The 16,756-nt window shown below is 35.2% G+C and overlaps 1 protein-coding gene across 1 annotated transcript; it reads left to right on the top strand.

Moving 5' to 3' along the window:
- Nucleotides 1-13,004: 13,004 nt before the first annotated feature.
- On the top strand, nucleotides 13,005-15,290 carry LOC111877048 (auxin-responsive protein IAA14). The gene is made up of 5 exons (XM_023873592.3): nucleotides 13,005-13,346; nucleotides 13,587-13,828; nucleotides 14,565-14,700; nucleotides 14,777-14,838; nucleotides 14,964-15,290. The coding sequence occupies exons 1-5, from the start codon at nucleotides 13,120-13,122 to the stop codon at nucleotides 14,999-15,001; spliced, it is 705 nt and encodes a 234-aa protein (XP_023729360.1). The 5' UTR covers nucleotides 13,005-13,119; the 3' UTR covers nucleotides 15,002-15,290.
- The last annotated feature ends 1,466 nt before the right edge of the window (nucleotides 15,291-16,756 follow it).

Genomic DNA, 16,756 nt, shown 5'->3' with positions numbered 1-16,756 from the left:
CACATTCTCACTGGGTCTGTAGAAGAGGTAACCGAAGGATTTCTATGGGTAGCCGATGAAAATACACCTTTCACTTCGGGGTTCGAGCTTATCATGAGTCTCACGCCTCACGAAAGCCTCGTAACCCCAAATCTTGATGTTGTCCAAATTGGGAACCTTCCCAGTCCACATCTCATGAGGTGTTTTGGTAACCTTCTTTGTAGGGACTAGATTAAGGATATGGGCGGCAGTCTCTAAGGCATACCCCCAAAAAGAGATTGGTAGCGAAACTCGACTCATCATAGAGCGAACCATGTCCAACAAGGTTCGATAACGCCTCTCAGCTACACCATTCAGCTGTGGTGTCCTGGGAGGAGTCAATTGTGAGACAATCCCACACTCCTTAAGATAGTCAAGGAACTCGGTACTAAGATACTCACCACCTCGATCGGATTGAAGCATCTTAATGTTCCTGGACAATTGATTTTCTACTTCCTGTTTGAATTCCTTAAACCTTCCAAAGGTTTCTGACTTATGTTTGATTAGGTAGACATACCCATATCTACTAAAATCATCAATAAAATTCACATAATACCCATTAGCATCCCTTGTGGCAGTTTTGAATGGCCCACATACATCAGTATGTATTAGGTCCAACAAACCCTCACCCCTTTCACAAGTTCCAGTGAAGGGTGATTTTTTCATCTTTCCAAGTAGACAAGATTCACAACTATCATCCTATTTAAGGTCGAATGATTCCAAGACTCCACTCTTTTGGAGTTGGCCTATGCGTTTCTTGTTTACATGTCCAAGACGACAATGCCACAATGATGCTTTATCTAGGCTAGTAGAAGAATCAATATACAACACATTATTTCCTAAGTTGTCTACAATCGACACAGTTTGATACACACCATCACAAGGTAATGCTTTAAAATAAAACACATTTTTAAAGAAAGCATTAATACCACCACATTCATTATCAAACGAAAAGGTAAAACCTTGTTTGTACAAAGCATGAAAAGAAATAATATTTCTCGCCATTTCAGACGAGTACACACATTTATTCAAATCTAATTTTAACCCATTATTAAGCAACAAAGTATAAACTCCAATCTTGGAAACAGGTGAAGCCTTCCTATTCCCCATGATCAAGTTTATTTTCCCATGCTCCACATCCTCACTTCTTCTTAGGCCCTGCATATCAGAACATATGTGAATACCACATCCTGTATCAAGCACCCAAGAGTTAGAATATAATGAGTAATTAGACAATATAGTGTAAATACCTGCATGAGTGGGTTTCACTTCCCCATCCTTTAGATCCTGCAAGTACTTAGGGCAGTTTCGCTTCCAGTGTGCCTTTTCATGGCAATAAAAGCATTCAGCATCCTTGGGAATGGCAGAAGGAGTGACAGAACCGCTCTTGGTCTTCGATGAGGAGCCTTCAAGAGACTTTCCCTTGGTACCCTTCGAAGGGTGCTTCCTCTTTTTCCCTTTGCCTTGCCCGATAGCCAAAACAGGGGTAGATGTTGGAGTAGGAGTAGTAGAGGTAACAACCGCCTTGCCCTTAAGACCGGTTTCCGCGGTCTTCAAGAGTCCTTGAAGCTTGCTGAGGGTAACTTCCTCCTTGTTCATATGATATGTCATACGAAAATGGTCATAACAAGAAGGTAAGGAGTGCAAAATGATGTCAATTGCCAACTCCTCAGGGATGTTCACATTCAGCTTCAGCAAATGATCCACATACCTTTGCATCTTTTGCATGTGAGCCGTGACGGAATCACTGTCCTTCATGCGGGTAGTTATTATGAAGGAGATTATTTCATACCGCTCCTGACGAGCACTCCGATGGTACCTTTCCATCAGGTCTTGGTGCATCTCAAAAGGGTAGAAATCTTCATATGACTTTTGGAGCTCGGCTGTCATCGTGGCCATCATGATACATGCCACCTTAGTAGCATCTCTCTCATGTGTCCTGAATTCAGCGATCTCCTCAGGAGTAGCAGTAGACTCATCAAGTTCTTTTAACTCCTTATCGAGGACATATTCCTTGTCCTCATAACGAGTAACCATCCTGATGTTCCTAATCCAATCCATGAAGTTGGAACCATCAAAGATGACCCTCCCACAAAGATTCATGAGAGAGAAAGAACCAGTTGGGTTAGAGCCTGAAGCATTAGTGTTGGAAGACATCTGAAGGAAGAAATCAAGTTTAGATTAGATATATAGAATCCTTAATAAGACACCCAAATGTAATATTAAGGCTAGGACCCAATCACAATATATTATACTTAGAAGAGGGATGTCGTAATCTAAGTAATAATATATTTGAAAGGTAAGTGAATGACGATTCACCAATTTCCACCATGAAAAACAAAATGAATTATTAGGTTTTAATTGGATTTGAAATTCCTAGATTCTTTTGAGATTCATTGAACTTTTCAATGGCATGTTTCAATCTCGATTGTGCCCTTCAAGTTTTGTGACTGGGATGCCGAGGATCACAAAACAAGGTGTGAATAACCATGCTAATTCACTTGGTACCCTTAATATTATCACCTAATCAATGTGCTGGTTAACCACACACGCTCCATTGATCTATGATAAACATTAAGTCACCCTTCGTGATCCTTACTAGTCCAAGTTAGTATGTTGGTTAACCACACACGCTCCACCAACGACTTGGTAAGGTACAAAGTGTGAATTCCATGGACTAGCACCATGTTCACATTTTTCCTAAAATAACTAAGATTGGGAATTAAAAAGGTTTAGTTACTTTATAATAACCATTATACTTTTAATGAGGATTTAAAGTCATTGTCCTACTCGTTCGGCTAACGACCCTCCACCAGTCAAGCAAGCGGTGGGTGAGAGTGGACACCCATTAAGTCGCCATTTTATAGGCAACAACCTTATACCCACCTTATAGACCGGCTTCATGAATGAGTCCTACTAACGGTAGAACGACTTATTCTTATACATATATATATAATAATTAACCATTAATGTTATAAATAGTATAAGGGTTGAATTTTAACTATTAAAATTCTAAGGGTTGGAATTAAAGTTTATTAAAGTGTGTGAAACTTTACAAATTCCAAAACTTGAGGGCAAGTTTTGTAACTATCCAAAATTTTTCATTTCATAACTTATGAATTAAAGGTTCATAAAAATGAAGACTCTTCATTTTCATGTAACTTATGTGTTTAAATGTGTGTGTTAAAGAAAGTGACATTTGGATATCCATAACTTGAGGAAAAATTATGGACTCCATTAAAACACATAAATGATCAAGAATTAATTCTAAACAATTCAGCAAATAATTCCTATCATCTTCTAAATTCATAAGAACATGAACATGATCATCAAATTTCAAGAATTATATGAACACATAAAAAACATGGAATTTTGATATATGTTATTGTAAATGGATTAGAACAACCATTACTCCAACTAAAACAAGTTTTAAAACACCAAAACAGTTTAGGGTAATGTTTCTAGTCCATTTCCAGCAGCAAAAGTTGAAAATCTGCACTCTGTGGCTCCTACTCGTCGAGTGCATGAACCTACTCGGCGAGTAGGTTGAAGATACACATGAACTTGGCGAGTCCCCCCATGAACTCGGCGAGTTCATCAGGCAGACAACAAGTTTTTCGACTTTTTCAACTATTTTGCATCAAGTATCAAACAAGCAAGCCTAGGCTCTGATACCACTGTTGGGTTTTGAGCAATCTAACACTTCCTAAGTGTGCATGCAACCCTAATAAACCTTGGATCTATGTTTGTCTAAATACATGCAAAATAATAATTTTCCAAGGTTCATAACCTATCTAACATGGCATGGGGAACATTTCAACATAAAAGAGTTAGAAGAGATTACATACCTTTTTGATGAGTTTAATTCTTGAGGAGTTTGAGGGCCAAGCACCAATAGTGTGAATGCCTCAAATGGAATCACAAATCACCACAAACTCTTGGAAAACTTTGAGAGAGTGTATACACACACTAATTTCGGCCACACACAAGCACACACACACTAGTTCACTAGTTGCCATTTCATGCACCATAAGCATGCTTATATAGTGTACATGGTTAGGGTGAAACCCTAATAACCCATGACCTTTCCTTTTCCAAGGACCCATGGGTTAAAAGCTCCATGGATCATCCATGGACTTCCATCCAAGCCTAGCCCATTAACAAATGAGTGTTAGCCCACACCATATAAAACCAGTAGCCCATAATCTAATTAGTCTTCCTTTTAATCTCTAAATTAATTCATAATTAATTTAAGACTAAGACTAATTAAATAACATAACCTCATATTAATATATTATAACTTATAATATATTAATAAACATATGTGTATAACTCTCATAAATTGTTCGTGTGAAATGCAACCCAAATGGACCATGCCGGGTCGGGTCAAGTATATACCAAATAAGTTATGGACTTAGACACCTTATCCAACACTGGCACCCCGTGCCGCGCCACTATCTCCCTGATATAGATATCATCCAACTTTTCGGCCAAGATACTCTCCTGGATTGGAATAAAATGGGCGCTCTTGGTCAATCGATCCACGATAACCCAAATCGAATCTACTCCTCGTGCAGTCCGGGGGAAGCTTTGTGATAAAATTCATCGTAATATCTTCCCATTTCCACAACGGGATATCCAACGGCTGCATCTTGTCGTGCAGTCTCTGATGCTCGGCCTTGACCTTCCTTCAGTTCAAACATCGCTCGACGTACCAGACCACATCCCGCTTCATGCAGGGCCACCAATAGTCTAGACGAAGATCCCTATACATCTTCGTCGCCCCTGGATGAATAGAGAATCGGGATTTGTGCGCCTCCTCCATCAAGATCTGGCGCATGCCTCCATGATACGGCACCCACACCCTACGGTGTAGTGTCAATAATCCTCGGCAATCATAATCGAAGGAGGTGACTTGACCCACTATTCGCTCGCTCTTCCGATGTTCCTCCTTCATAGCCTCCTGCTGAGCTTCCCGAATCTGCTCTAGCAGTGGAATCACCACCATCATCCTCATACACACATCCCTGATCGGTGCCGCCTTACGGCTAAGCGCATCAGCCACCACATTGCCAATTAGTCATTAGGCTCCCAACGAGTCACCAATGGACTCCCACCAATCCCTAGCTCGATCTCTCAAACATCCTACTACATATCTCACCTTTGACCCCTCAGGGCAGAAGCTAGTCAGCTGTGCAGACTTAATGTCTGCGATCCATCGCCTGGCAGCTATGGGGTCCTTCGCCCCGTGAAAATCCGGCGCACCACTGCCCCGGAAGTCCTTGAAGGACAGTGTGAGAGATCCCGACTGGCCAGATGCCATGTGGCTCCTGAATGCCCTGAGGCGATCCTCTATCAACTCCACTATCCCTTCCTTGATCGACCCGAAGATAATGGGGGTCGACTCAAGGATGCCTTTGGTGATCTCTGACACGATGAACTAAAGTAGCCCCTCATCTACTGGCTCAGAACCTGATCCCGAACCCGATCCCTCTCCCGTACTGCCAACTGCTGGCCTCGAGCGTAGTACCACTATTCTGAAATACATAAATAATAATCGTTAGCGATACTGATACCTCTGGAGGGATCACACCTACTACAAGTTCCCGGGTCTTATCTTGGCCTTCCTCGATTTGGGTACGGATCCTCTGCTTTCAGTAGTATGGGCCCATACTGCCTTCCACATCTATCCGTACCTTCTCCAAGGACTGCCTTGACTCCACCAGGTCCCTTTCACTACCGTTGATCACTGCTATACTCATCCTAGGCTTGCCCCAGGAAAATCTCTAACTCCACCCTACCCGGTCCTCAGCTGCTGAAGGCCTCCTTGTAATTCCAATTAGTCATTACTTGAATACCATCACATGAGGCGAGGCTCAGATAATCCTTCGAGTAACAGACTCGGCTCTACAACGGTTAGACTCAGACAAGAGCTGCGCAATAGGGCCAAATCCAGCACTCTAAGATTATTCAACCATGATCACATGTGACGTGACGTATTCACCTAATGTCTAATTCCCATCGCTCAGAGTCCCACAAAGCACAAAGCAAGCAGAATTCAGACAAAAGGGAACAATCTCAAGCAAATCCGTCCTCACACAGAGAAGCTGAACTAGCATACAATGCTAAACTCATACTATCAGGCATAACCTAAACAGGCTATCCTACTGCCGTCTACTCAATCCTAACATGCAATTTTCATACATTGAAGCACATAAAGCAGGAACATAAGGAATCACCCTAGATCCTTAGTCCTATTCTAGCATGTTGTTCTACTGAAACTGATAAACATAACATAAGCTTGTATGGGTACTTTGGGGAATACTTACTTGAGCTCGGCCGGTCGTGCGCATCACACACTTCGTTCCTTATTAAAACTATTTACTTGGTTTTTTAGAAAATATTTTCTTCTTTAAAATCTTTTAATCCCTCGATTTGAGTTCAGACACCCCCGAAGGTGTGTCTGAATCCCTCAAACTAGGGCTCTGATACCAACTTGTAACGTCCCAAAAATACGAGCCAAAAATTTCATTTTTAAAACATACACTTTGCAAAACATTAGAAATAAAACATTCACCGATCATATCATTTCATAAACGATGTTGCGTGTCTGGAAACCATTATCAAAAACATAATAATGTCAGAGTACAAATCCCCAGGAAGATCTGATAGTGCGGAATACAAAGCATGTATGTGATGTGCCGCTACCGCGCCAGCTCCTTCCCCTTCGAAGAAGAGGTACCTGAAACCAAAACTAAAAACTATAAGCATGAAGCTTAGTGAGTTCCCCCAACATACCACATACCATACAATCAAATAACATACATACATTATCAGGCATATCTGGGTGCCCGACCTACCCCTTCGGTCCTCTCGACCGGATACAGACTAGTCTATCTAGGAGCTGGCCTCCCCTTCGGTCCTCTCGATCGGATACTGATAGCATATCTGGGTGCTGGTCTCCCATTCAGTCCTCTCGACCGGATGCTGACTAGCATATCTGGGAGCTGGCCTCCCCTTCAGTCCTCTCGACCGGATACTGGGGACTACTTCACCCCCTACTACTACCACATAACACATATATCACATAATCTATCTAGCATGACTAGGCATGACGCCCCTTCGGTCCTATCTACCGGTATTCTGGGGGACTATCTCCCCCTACTGTCACTAGCACATAGCATCATATCATACTAGCACAATAACACATCATAGGTAGTGGCAACCCTAGATGAATATCACAGAGACAAACATCTATCATAAAATTCCTACTGGTGGGTCGGCATTATGGCCGTAGACCCACCGTTACTGGAAGGTAACTCACCTTAAAGTAGCTGCTGATCTGCGTGGGAACTGACTATCTTCTGCTGCTGCTGCCCCGGAAATCCTCCGGCTATAATTCCCACAAAACACTCAGTCAAATACTGCTAACCGACCTTAGGGTAAAATGACCATTTATCCCTATCCAAACCAAGAGTCAAAGTCAAAGTCAACTTCTAATTGACCCGACTCGCCGAGTCCCTATTCATTCGATTGACCATAATCCCATCTCTACTCGTCGAGTTAGGCATTGACTCGACGAGTTTTCTTCTAACCGATGTCCAATAGTCCTTCATCCTACTCGCCGATTTGTATGAACAACTCGTCAAGTTCATCTTCATCCGAAGAACATGCTATGCTGAGAATCGCCGAGTTGTATGAACAACTCGACGAGTCTGTTCTTGAGGCAACAAGATTGCATTGGACTCGCTGAGTCAGGGCGTTGACTCACCGAGTTACTTCATGGGTGAGTCTGGCTTCGGACTCACTGAGTCACACCCCATGACTCACTACTCCACTCCGCAAACACGAAAAGGGGGAAAACTCGAGGACTCGCGACTCGACTCGCCGAGTCCGATGAACGACTCGCCGAGTCTGTCACATGCAAATACTATATACTTGATTTTTCTTGAATCCAGCTCATGCCATACCTAGATTTGGGTTTCTAGGGCTTGATTAACACGTAAAGTTTCCAACTTTACGTGTAAATAAACACCAATGAAGGTTTTAGGGCTCAAAATGCACTAAAAGAGTATATCTAGGGCTTTCATGCAATGTGGCTTCATAAAGGCGGTGGATCCGAGCTCCTGGAGCTCAATCATGCCTAGATCTAAAGGTTAATCAACTTATTACAGACCCTAAAATCATACCTAAGCTTGGAAATGGCTCAAGAAGAACTTTAATGGAGCTATAAGGGACTATAAGCATGAAAACAGAGGGAAACTGAGTTATACCTCAAGGAAATCACTGAAATAACACCAAGATGTCTGGCCTCCTTCTTCTCTTCTTGATCTACTCTTCTTTTCTCTCAAAATCTTCAAGAAAACACACCAAAGCACTTCAATCTCACAAGGAACAAGGGTTGGACGATATAGGGAGCTTTGGGGGTGAAGGGGGCGAGCTTGGGGCGCATAAGGTTGGTTTAAATAGGGTGCAAACCCTTGGAATTACGGTTTCCTTAGACAACGAGGACTCGCCGAGTCCAGAATATGGACTCGCCGAGTCGCCAACTTAAACGTACTCCATATCCCGTCCCTACTCGGCGAGTCAGGTCTACAACTCGCCAAGTCCAAGGCTAATAATGCAAAACACTTAGATAAATTTCACATACCAGGAACCAGGTGCTACACTTTTATCTCACTTGATTCTTTTTTTTGGATATTTTTGTTTTTCTAGTTTTTCTACTAAACTATTTATAGTTCTTTTTAAAAAAAAAAAATCGATTTTATATGGAATTGTTTTATCTAGTATAGTTTTATTTTGATCTTTAATATAATTTAATTTTTTATCTAAAGTATTAACGCATTTATAAAGTAAAGTTTAAATAATTTGAATTTTTTCAATTTTATTTTCTAGATTATCTGATATATATATATATATATATATATATATATATATATATATATATATATATATATATATATATATATATATATATATGTATATATATATATATATGTATATATATATATATATATATATATATATATATATATATATAGGAGGGTATAATTAAGAAAAAAAAGGTTGAGAATGGGGGAATCATTCTCAGCCAATCTTAACTTATAATACACGGTGACAAACATGTAAATATAATATGATATCCTTCCATCACATATATGTAACTCTGGATAATTTGATAATAATTCAAATTCATTACTACTCGATCGTTCATCATCCAAATTTCTTCTCCAACGTTCAACGATCATCCAGATTTCTTCAATTAAATCATCGATTAACATCATCTAGTGTTAATCAATCATCCATCTTCGTCAAAAACACGTTCATCAACATCATTCAATAGTAGACCAAAAAAATTCGTTTTTGGTTCTTTCAATCTAACCTTCAACTATGCTTGAATATGAGAATATCTTCAACATCTACGATTAATTTTACTCCCAGTGTCATTAGATCAATATCATTGATAATTAACAGCAGTTTCACTTCATATCATTCATTCAACATCGATCATCAAACAAAACTTTGAAATTAAGGTTAGAAAAACATCAAATCATTTTTTTTTGAAAAATTTCATATAATTCTCTATCAATCTACTATTTTGTAAGTTTTAAATAGTCAAAGTATCATGTTTTAGCATTTTTAATAAAGCTTACTTGTATGCACTCCAACTGTTTGATGAAATGCCTAAACTAAATTACCACGTTATATTCACATATGAATATGTTTTTACACCTTAATCAGTATATGATTATTAAAACACAAAACAAATATACAATTTTATACGTTTTTCATATGTGAATAACATATAAAAATTATATATATTTGTGAATATATCTTGTAATATGCATATGTTAATATCCTGTGTAATATTCATATGTGAATAAACTGTGTAATATTCATATTTGAATATATCATCTAATACTTACAAGTGAAAATACTATGTAATATTCACAAGTGAATGCATCGTTTAATATTTAAATGTGAATATCATGTATCATATTCACAAGTGTATATATTATATATTATTCATATGTGAATATACTGTGTAATATTCTTGAATGAATATATACCATGCAATATTTAGATGTGACTAGAATGTGTAATATTCACAAGCAAATATACCATATAATATTCACATGTGAATCTACCATATAATATTCATATCTAAATATACTATGTAATATTCATTTGTGAATATACCATGTAATATCACATGTGAATATACTATATAAACAACATATATCAAATAATATTCACATACGATTATACATTCCTATGTGAATATACCATGTGATAATTAGAATGTGATAAATCGCTATTATTATGAACTAAAAGTATATTTTTAACATTTTTTATGTGTATTCACATGTTTTTTCAGGCATCGTTATAACTCAATAAAAAAATAACATTTCAATCAATGGTTGGTTCATATCTCGGTGGTTGACGATTGGTTGACGTAATGGAGAAGATATCGTTGACGAAGACAATATATTTTTATATTCACGTGTAAATGTTATACAATTTAATATATTCTTCATTTTGATCGTATTAAATTCAAATGCAAATGATATTCATTAACCAATACAATGTTGTTTGTCTTAGTCTAATGTTGATTTTACATGTACAATAATATTGTTACATTATACAAAAAAAAAACTATGCACAAACCAATTCTTATAGTGTATTATTTATTTTTATATATAAAGGTTGTATTCACAAAATAAATAAATCAAAATGTATAGTTTATTCACCTAAATAAAAATAACATATTACGATAACGATGTTTTTACTAGTAAGATTGAAGTTAGTAACATCATCAGTAAATATGTCGTAATGATTTCTAAACTTTATTCATATATGAATAATGATGATGTCATCACTAGTAGGAATGAAAATTTAGTGACATCATCAAAACAATTTGCCGCAATGAAGTTTAGTCTCGAAATTGGACGAAATTCGCATATTTGATGTAAAATGGTGCGATTTATAAAACTCACAGCTTCATCGTGACGTACGGTGTTTTTTTGGCCATTCGGGACTGTTTAGGGCCTCAAAGTGACGTTTTCTATTTTTATAATTTTCTGAAAAAAAAAAAGTTATCATTTATTCACAAATGAATATAACATTAATAAAAATACATATTATTATATAATTATTTTATTAACCTAAAAAGATTAGTTGTATGTGAATAAATATATATTCTTATCAAATATTTTTTTTATCTTTAATTTTATATATTTTATAGTCATCGATTTTATTGACAGTTTTATTCGTTTGTGAATAATACATATATATATATATATATATATATATATATATATATATATATATATATATATATATATATATTCACATTTAATTATTACATATATATTCATTTTTGAATATTACATATGTTTACATGCGGATACAATTCGTATATGTTATTCACATATGAATTACAAACTTGCTTAAAACCTTAAAATGACGTATTACATGTATTTATTTATGAATATTACCTGTATTCATTTGTGAATATTACATGTATTCGCATGTGAATATTTTTTTTATATTATTCACATATCAATTACATATTTGCTCTGTGTTTTTAAAAGATATACATTGATTCTCGTGTGAAGGCATATTCACTTGTAAATATTACATGATATATTTAGTTTATGCATTTAATCGAACAGTTGGCGTGCAAATAAATTAATTTATATAACTATGGTAAAAAATTCAGAATTGAAGCCAATAATTACAAAACAAATCAAATCCTATCAAAATCGATTAATAATCAATAGGTTTATATAAAAAATTATGAAAAAAATGTATGAAAAACGATTTTTAAAAAAATCTTCAAATATATGGTTATGTTGATAAACTTTCGATTGCTACCTGTTGTTTGATATTGGCGAATGTTCCTTTGATGAAGTTTCGATGATTGGTGATCACTAAATGATGTGACATCGATAAATGTGGATTATTTTAACGATTTTGTTTGATGTCAACGAAACTGGACAAGATTAAAACACGAGTTACAGTTAATAGTACAAATAAATGTTTTTAATGACAAATCACAACATTTTGATGAATAAACGAAGATTTTTGATGAAGAATTGATGTTTTTATGAAGTGTCAATGTCTTTTTTTATGAAGAACATGTGATTTTGATAGCGAACAAGTAGTAGAACGTATGATGTTGATGAAGAACATATGATGTTGATGAAGAACACAGAGGAACAATCGAGATGAATAAATAACAGATAATGTTGATGAAGAACAGATAAACGATCTAGAAAAAATGGTATCTATGATTGAAGGTTAATATATCATATTTACAAATTTGCCACCATGTATTTTATGTTAATATGTTAATTAAATGAGTGGCTGAGAATGATTCTCTTATTCTCAACTTTTTTTATTTTCTCAATTGAACCCACCTATATATATATATATATATATATATATATATATATATATATATATATATATATATATATATATATATATATATATATATATATATATATATATATATATATATATATATATATATATATATATATATATATATATATATAGAATTAACCATGTATAATATATGAGAAAAAAGTTACTGCATGTGATTCTGTGATCCATGCATAACGTGGGGCCTCAAATCACTAAATCATTTGGATTAACGTCCAATCATTAAATCATTAAATAGTAATATATAAGAAATAATGAAACCAAAATATTGTTTACAGGACTTCGATAAAGAAAGGGTTATTTCTGTAATTTATGACACTTGAATTATTTTAATTTATATACAAAGAAGCCCTTGATCCTAGAAGATTTAAATACCAAATACCACCACGTGTTTGCATATAATCCGTCAGTACATGATGCAAATGATGCAACTCCTTGTTATATATGCACATGAACTTCTATTCCACTTCTCCTCTTTCTTATTGCCTCTCTCTCTCTCTCTCTCTCTCTCTCTCTCTCTCTCTCTCTCTCTCTCTCTCTCTCTCTCTCTCTCTCTCTCTCTCTCTCTCTCTCTCTCTCTCTTAAGAAGGAACTGAAGATACAACAGGAAGCAGTGCAAAAACAAAGCTTTTGATAGTTTTCAAGAAAATCATGATGAACCTCATGGAAACGGAGCTATGCCTTGGCCTGCCGGGTGGAGGAGGCAGTGGCTGTGAGGCGGAGACCTTAAAGGTCACCGGAAAACGTGGCTACGCAGAGACTGTTGATCTTATGCTCAATCTACAACCAAATGACCAGTCCTCATCTTCAACTAATCTAAATGATATGAAGTTACAGAACTCTAAGAACAACAAAGATTTGATCAAGCCACCAGCCAAGTACGATTCTTTTTTAATTATTATTTTAATAAGATACATACACATATACAGATATATATATATATACCTATGTGTGTGTGTCTGTCATTTTTAAAGTTGAATGTTTACATATTCGGCAAAAACAACCTTTCCTTCTATCTAATATATAATATGTTAATCCTCGGCTTATAAACTTTTATGATCATATTACTTTATGAAAATTGTTAATTGTTTTTTTTTAATTTCTTTTTTACTTAATAGGGCACAGGTGGTAGGATGGCCACCAGTGCGAAACTATCGCAAAAACGTGATGGCTCAGAAGAGCAATAATGAGGAAACTGAGAAGGTGGTGGCAGCCACCACCGGTAGTAACAACCATGCGGCCTTTGTGAAGGTTTCAATGGATGGAGCACCGTATCTTCGCAAGGTGGACCTTAAATTGTATGAGAGTTATCAACAATTATCAGATGCTTTAGCCAAGATGTTTAGCTCCTTCACCATGGGTATGTCTTAGTTCATTCTCGAGAAGTTGAAATTTGCCTAATAATTTAAAGGGTTTAAACGTAAAATGCATTACTTGTTGGTTGTATCGTGCATGATCATAAAGATGGCCGAAGTTTTCACTTCTAGTTTAGTCACATCTGGAAAAGGTTTTTCATATAAATTATTAAGAAAGTAAAGAAGCAGTAATCCAATTTTATCACACAACTCGGATAGTCCGGAAAATAAAAAACAAAATGTTTCGCAACGTACAATTACGCTCAAGAAGATTCGAGTTATTGATGATGAAAACGTATATATGTAACGCTTTGTTTATAATTATCCGTGACTTCGATAGAATCTTGAATATTTCAAATCCCGATACTAATCAAGTGTATATGTTTCCTTTTTCTATAATTATTATATTCTAATATAGTCACGATTTTTAAATGGATAGTTTTCTCAGCCGTTCAAGAAAAAAGTTAATTTTCGGATCAATATAAATTTCGAAGCCTTAGGTCTTCAAACATTTGATGGTATAGCATATGTCGTGTTGCTTATGTTAATATTTTAATTTATATTTTCTTTAACTCTCAAAACATGTTCTACGATGTAATTTTCATGAGGTATTTTAAAATACAACTTTTTATAATTCTGTTGGACAAATAGGGTGCTACTCAAATTAACTAATGAGGGTGTTTTACATCAAATTATGTCTTTTAACATATATTTATGATGTTCATTTATTTATCCTTGCAGGAGAGTATGGATCCCAAGGAATGATTGATTTCATGAATGAGAGCAAGTTGATGGATCTCCTTAACAGTTCTGAATATGTTCCAAGCTATGAAGATAAAGATGGTGATTGGATGCTTGTTGGTGACGTCCCATGGGCGTAAGTTCTTGGTAATATTAACACATAAAATTTAGAAAACAAGTATTCTCAACAATCCAAACTTGTTTTCGTGCAGAATGTTTGTTGATTCTTGTAAGCGACTTCGAATCATGAAGGGATCAGATGCAATTGGACTTGGTGAGCAACAATAAACTCATTTATTTACATATTTCTTAGCATGGTGTCTGCGTTTTCCTTTTTTAATTTGTCTTGAAGTAAACCCTACTCTAAGTATTGAAATAAACCCTAATCTTGATTTACAGCCCCAAGAGCAATGGAAAAATGCAAGAACAGGTGTTAAAGAAAAGTATGAAGCAAACCCTAATCTTGATTCAAGTTCATGACAACTTCAAATCATCAAAGTACATGGATGGATCAAGCTGTTAATGTTTGAATATGTTTGGATTTGTTTTTGTTTTTGTCATGAAAAAGTTTGATAGTATATAGAATTTGTCAAAAGATGATTTGGGACATTTTGTAATGGACAAGAAACAATGACTCTTCTACTGGTTTGCCTCTCAAAACATATTAATGTGGAGTGTTTAATAATGTTTTCAGTTTTGATTATGTTATCATAAATCTTTTGTTTATGTTCCCATATTCCCAATTAGGTACTACTAATGCGAGATTAATTTTTAGTTAGTGGCTATCGATAGATGTTTTTTTATGTCTCTATAACTAATTAAATTTTAATATATTCACATAAAATAATTATTTAATTAATGATAATTATTAGTGAAGCATGACCTTATAATCAAAAACAGCCTTGCCCCAAGTGGTAGGGAGGGAACAAGGGCATGTGCATCTTGATGGGTTTACTCATTCATGACCACTTATTTTTGTTTGGTATTGTTTATGATATTTATAATAATTTTAGAAATAATTCTACTATCATTACAATCATTTTCATTTGTTTTTATTTCTATTTTATTCGATAAAAAACAGTTCAAAATTATATTGTTGAAAATAAATTGTTATTTCAAATCGAAACCATTCTCATTTGAAACCCAACTAATCTGTCATATTTTTTCAAGTCAATGACATTCAATTTCAATTACATATTTTACATTTATATTGTCCTATCATATGAATATGAATGAAACTCGGTTAACTACACTTTTTGTTAGATTATGAAAAATCCTCGATACGATTAATGTGTATTTCTCAACAATATATAATGTACAATGTTACAATAACGTCCATACATTATACACATAGAGACCAATAAAATATTCTAACACACCCTCTTAGTCTGAACGGGAAGGATCTCAAATAATCGCAAAATAGAATAAAAAACAAAGGAAGAGTAGTGTACTAAAAATTCTTCTTTATAAAAACCCAGTCATCTTCCCCTACATATGCATGATACACAATGTTCATGCCGGATCTGATAGTATATGCTTCGAAAAATCTCACCCTACAATATTGTAAGATATGAGTTGTATGAAAAGTTCCATTTATGATAGAAACGATGTAGGTGATGTATCAGTTATAGGAGCAGTACTATTATTCATCAAAAAAAACATGGTCATTGTTCACCTAAAGCCGAGAATCTTTCTAATTCTTAATCATTTTTTTTATCTTTAACAGACCAATTACTGGTACGATGAGGAAATATGTAACTATCATAATATGAATTACCATAGAAAAATACTTGAAAATAAAGAGATTCGGAAGAAGTATGGTAATATGGAAAGTAGTTGGGCAATATGGAGCACATAGAATTTGAGAACTTTAGAGTAGAAATATGAGGTAGGAGGCCTAAAATTAACTAGCATCGAAAATGTTAATGTAAATCATAATTTTGTGGGGAGTGTAAAGGATAATTAGATATTCCAACACAAAATCATAATATGGTCTTCTTCAAGAAAAATATACTTTACTTTTAAGGACTTTTATTTGAGCAAGCGTAGGAAAAATTCCTGAAATAAACAACATTTCTAAAACTTGAAAAGAAGAAGGAAAGAAATAAATAAGGAAATGTCTCTAAACCTATATAAAGAAGGAAGATGGAGCAAGATAATTAAAATAATAATCACGAGGATAGTTAGTTATT

Source organism: Lactuca sativa, chromosome 3 (genome assembly GCF_002870075.4).
Source record: "Lactuca sativa cultivar Salinas chromosome 3, Lsat_Salinas_v11, whole genome shotgun sequence".
NCBI lineage: Eukaryota > Viridiplantae > Streptophyta > Magnoliopsida > Asterales > Asteraceae > Lactuca > Lactuca sativa.
Note: the sequence above shows the minus strand (reverse complement) of the source record. Positions and strands in the feature narration are given on the sequence as shown.

Coding starts and splice junctions, on each gene's coding strand:
- LOC111877048 (XM_023873592.3), top strand. CDS start 13,120: ATGATGAACCTCATGGAAACGGAGCTATGCCTTGGCCTGCCGGGTGGA. Junction 13,829..14,564: donor GTTTAGCTCCTTCACCATGG/GTATGTCTTAGT, acceptor TTATCCTTGCAG/GAGAGTATGGATCCCAAGGA. Junction 14,839..14,963: donor ATCAGATGCAATTGGACTTG/GTGAGCAACAAT, acceptor CTTGATTTACAG/CCCCAAGAGCAATGGAAAAA.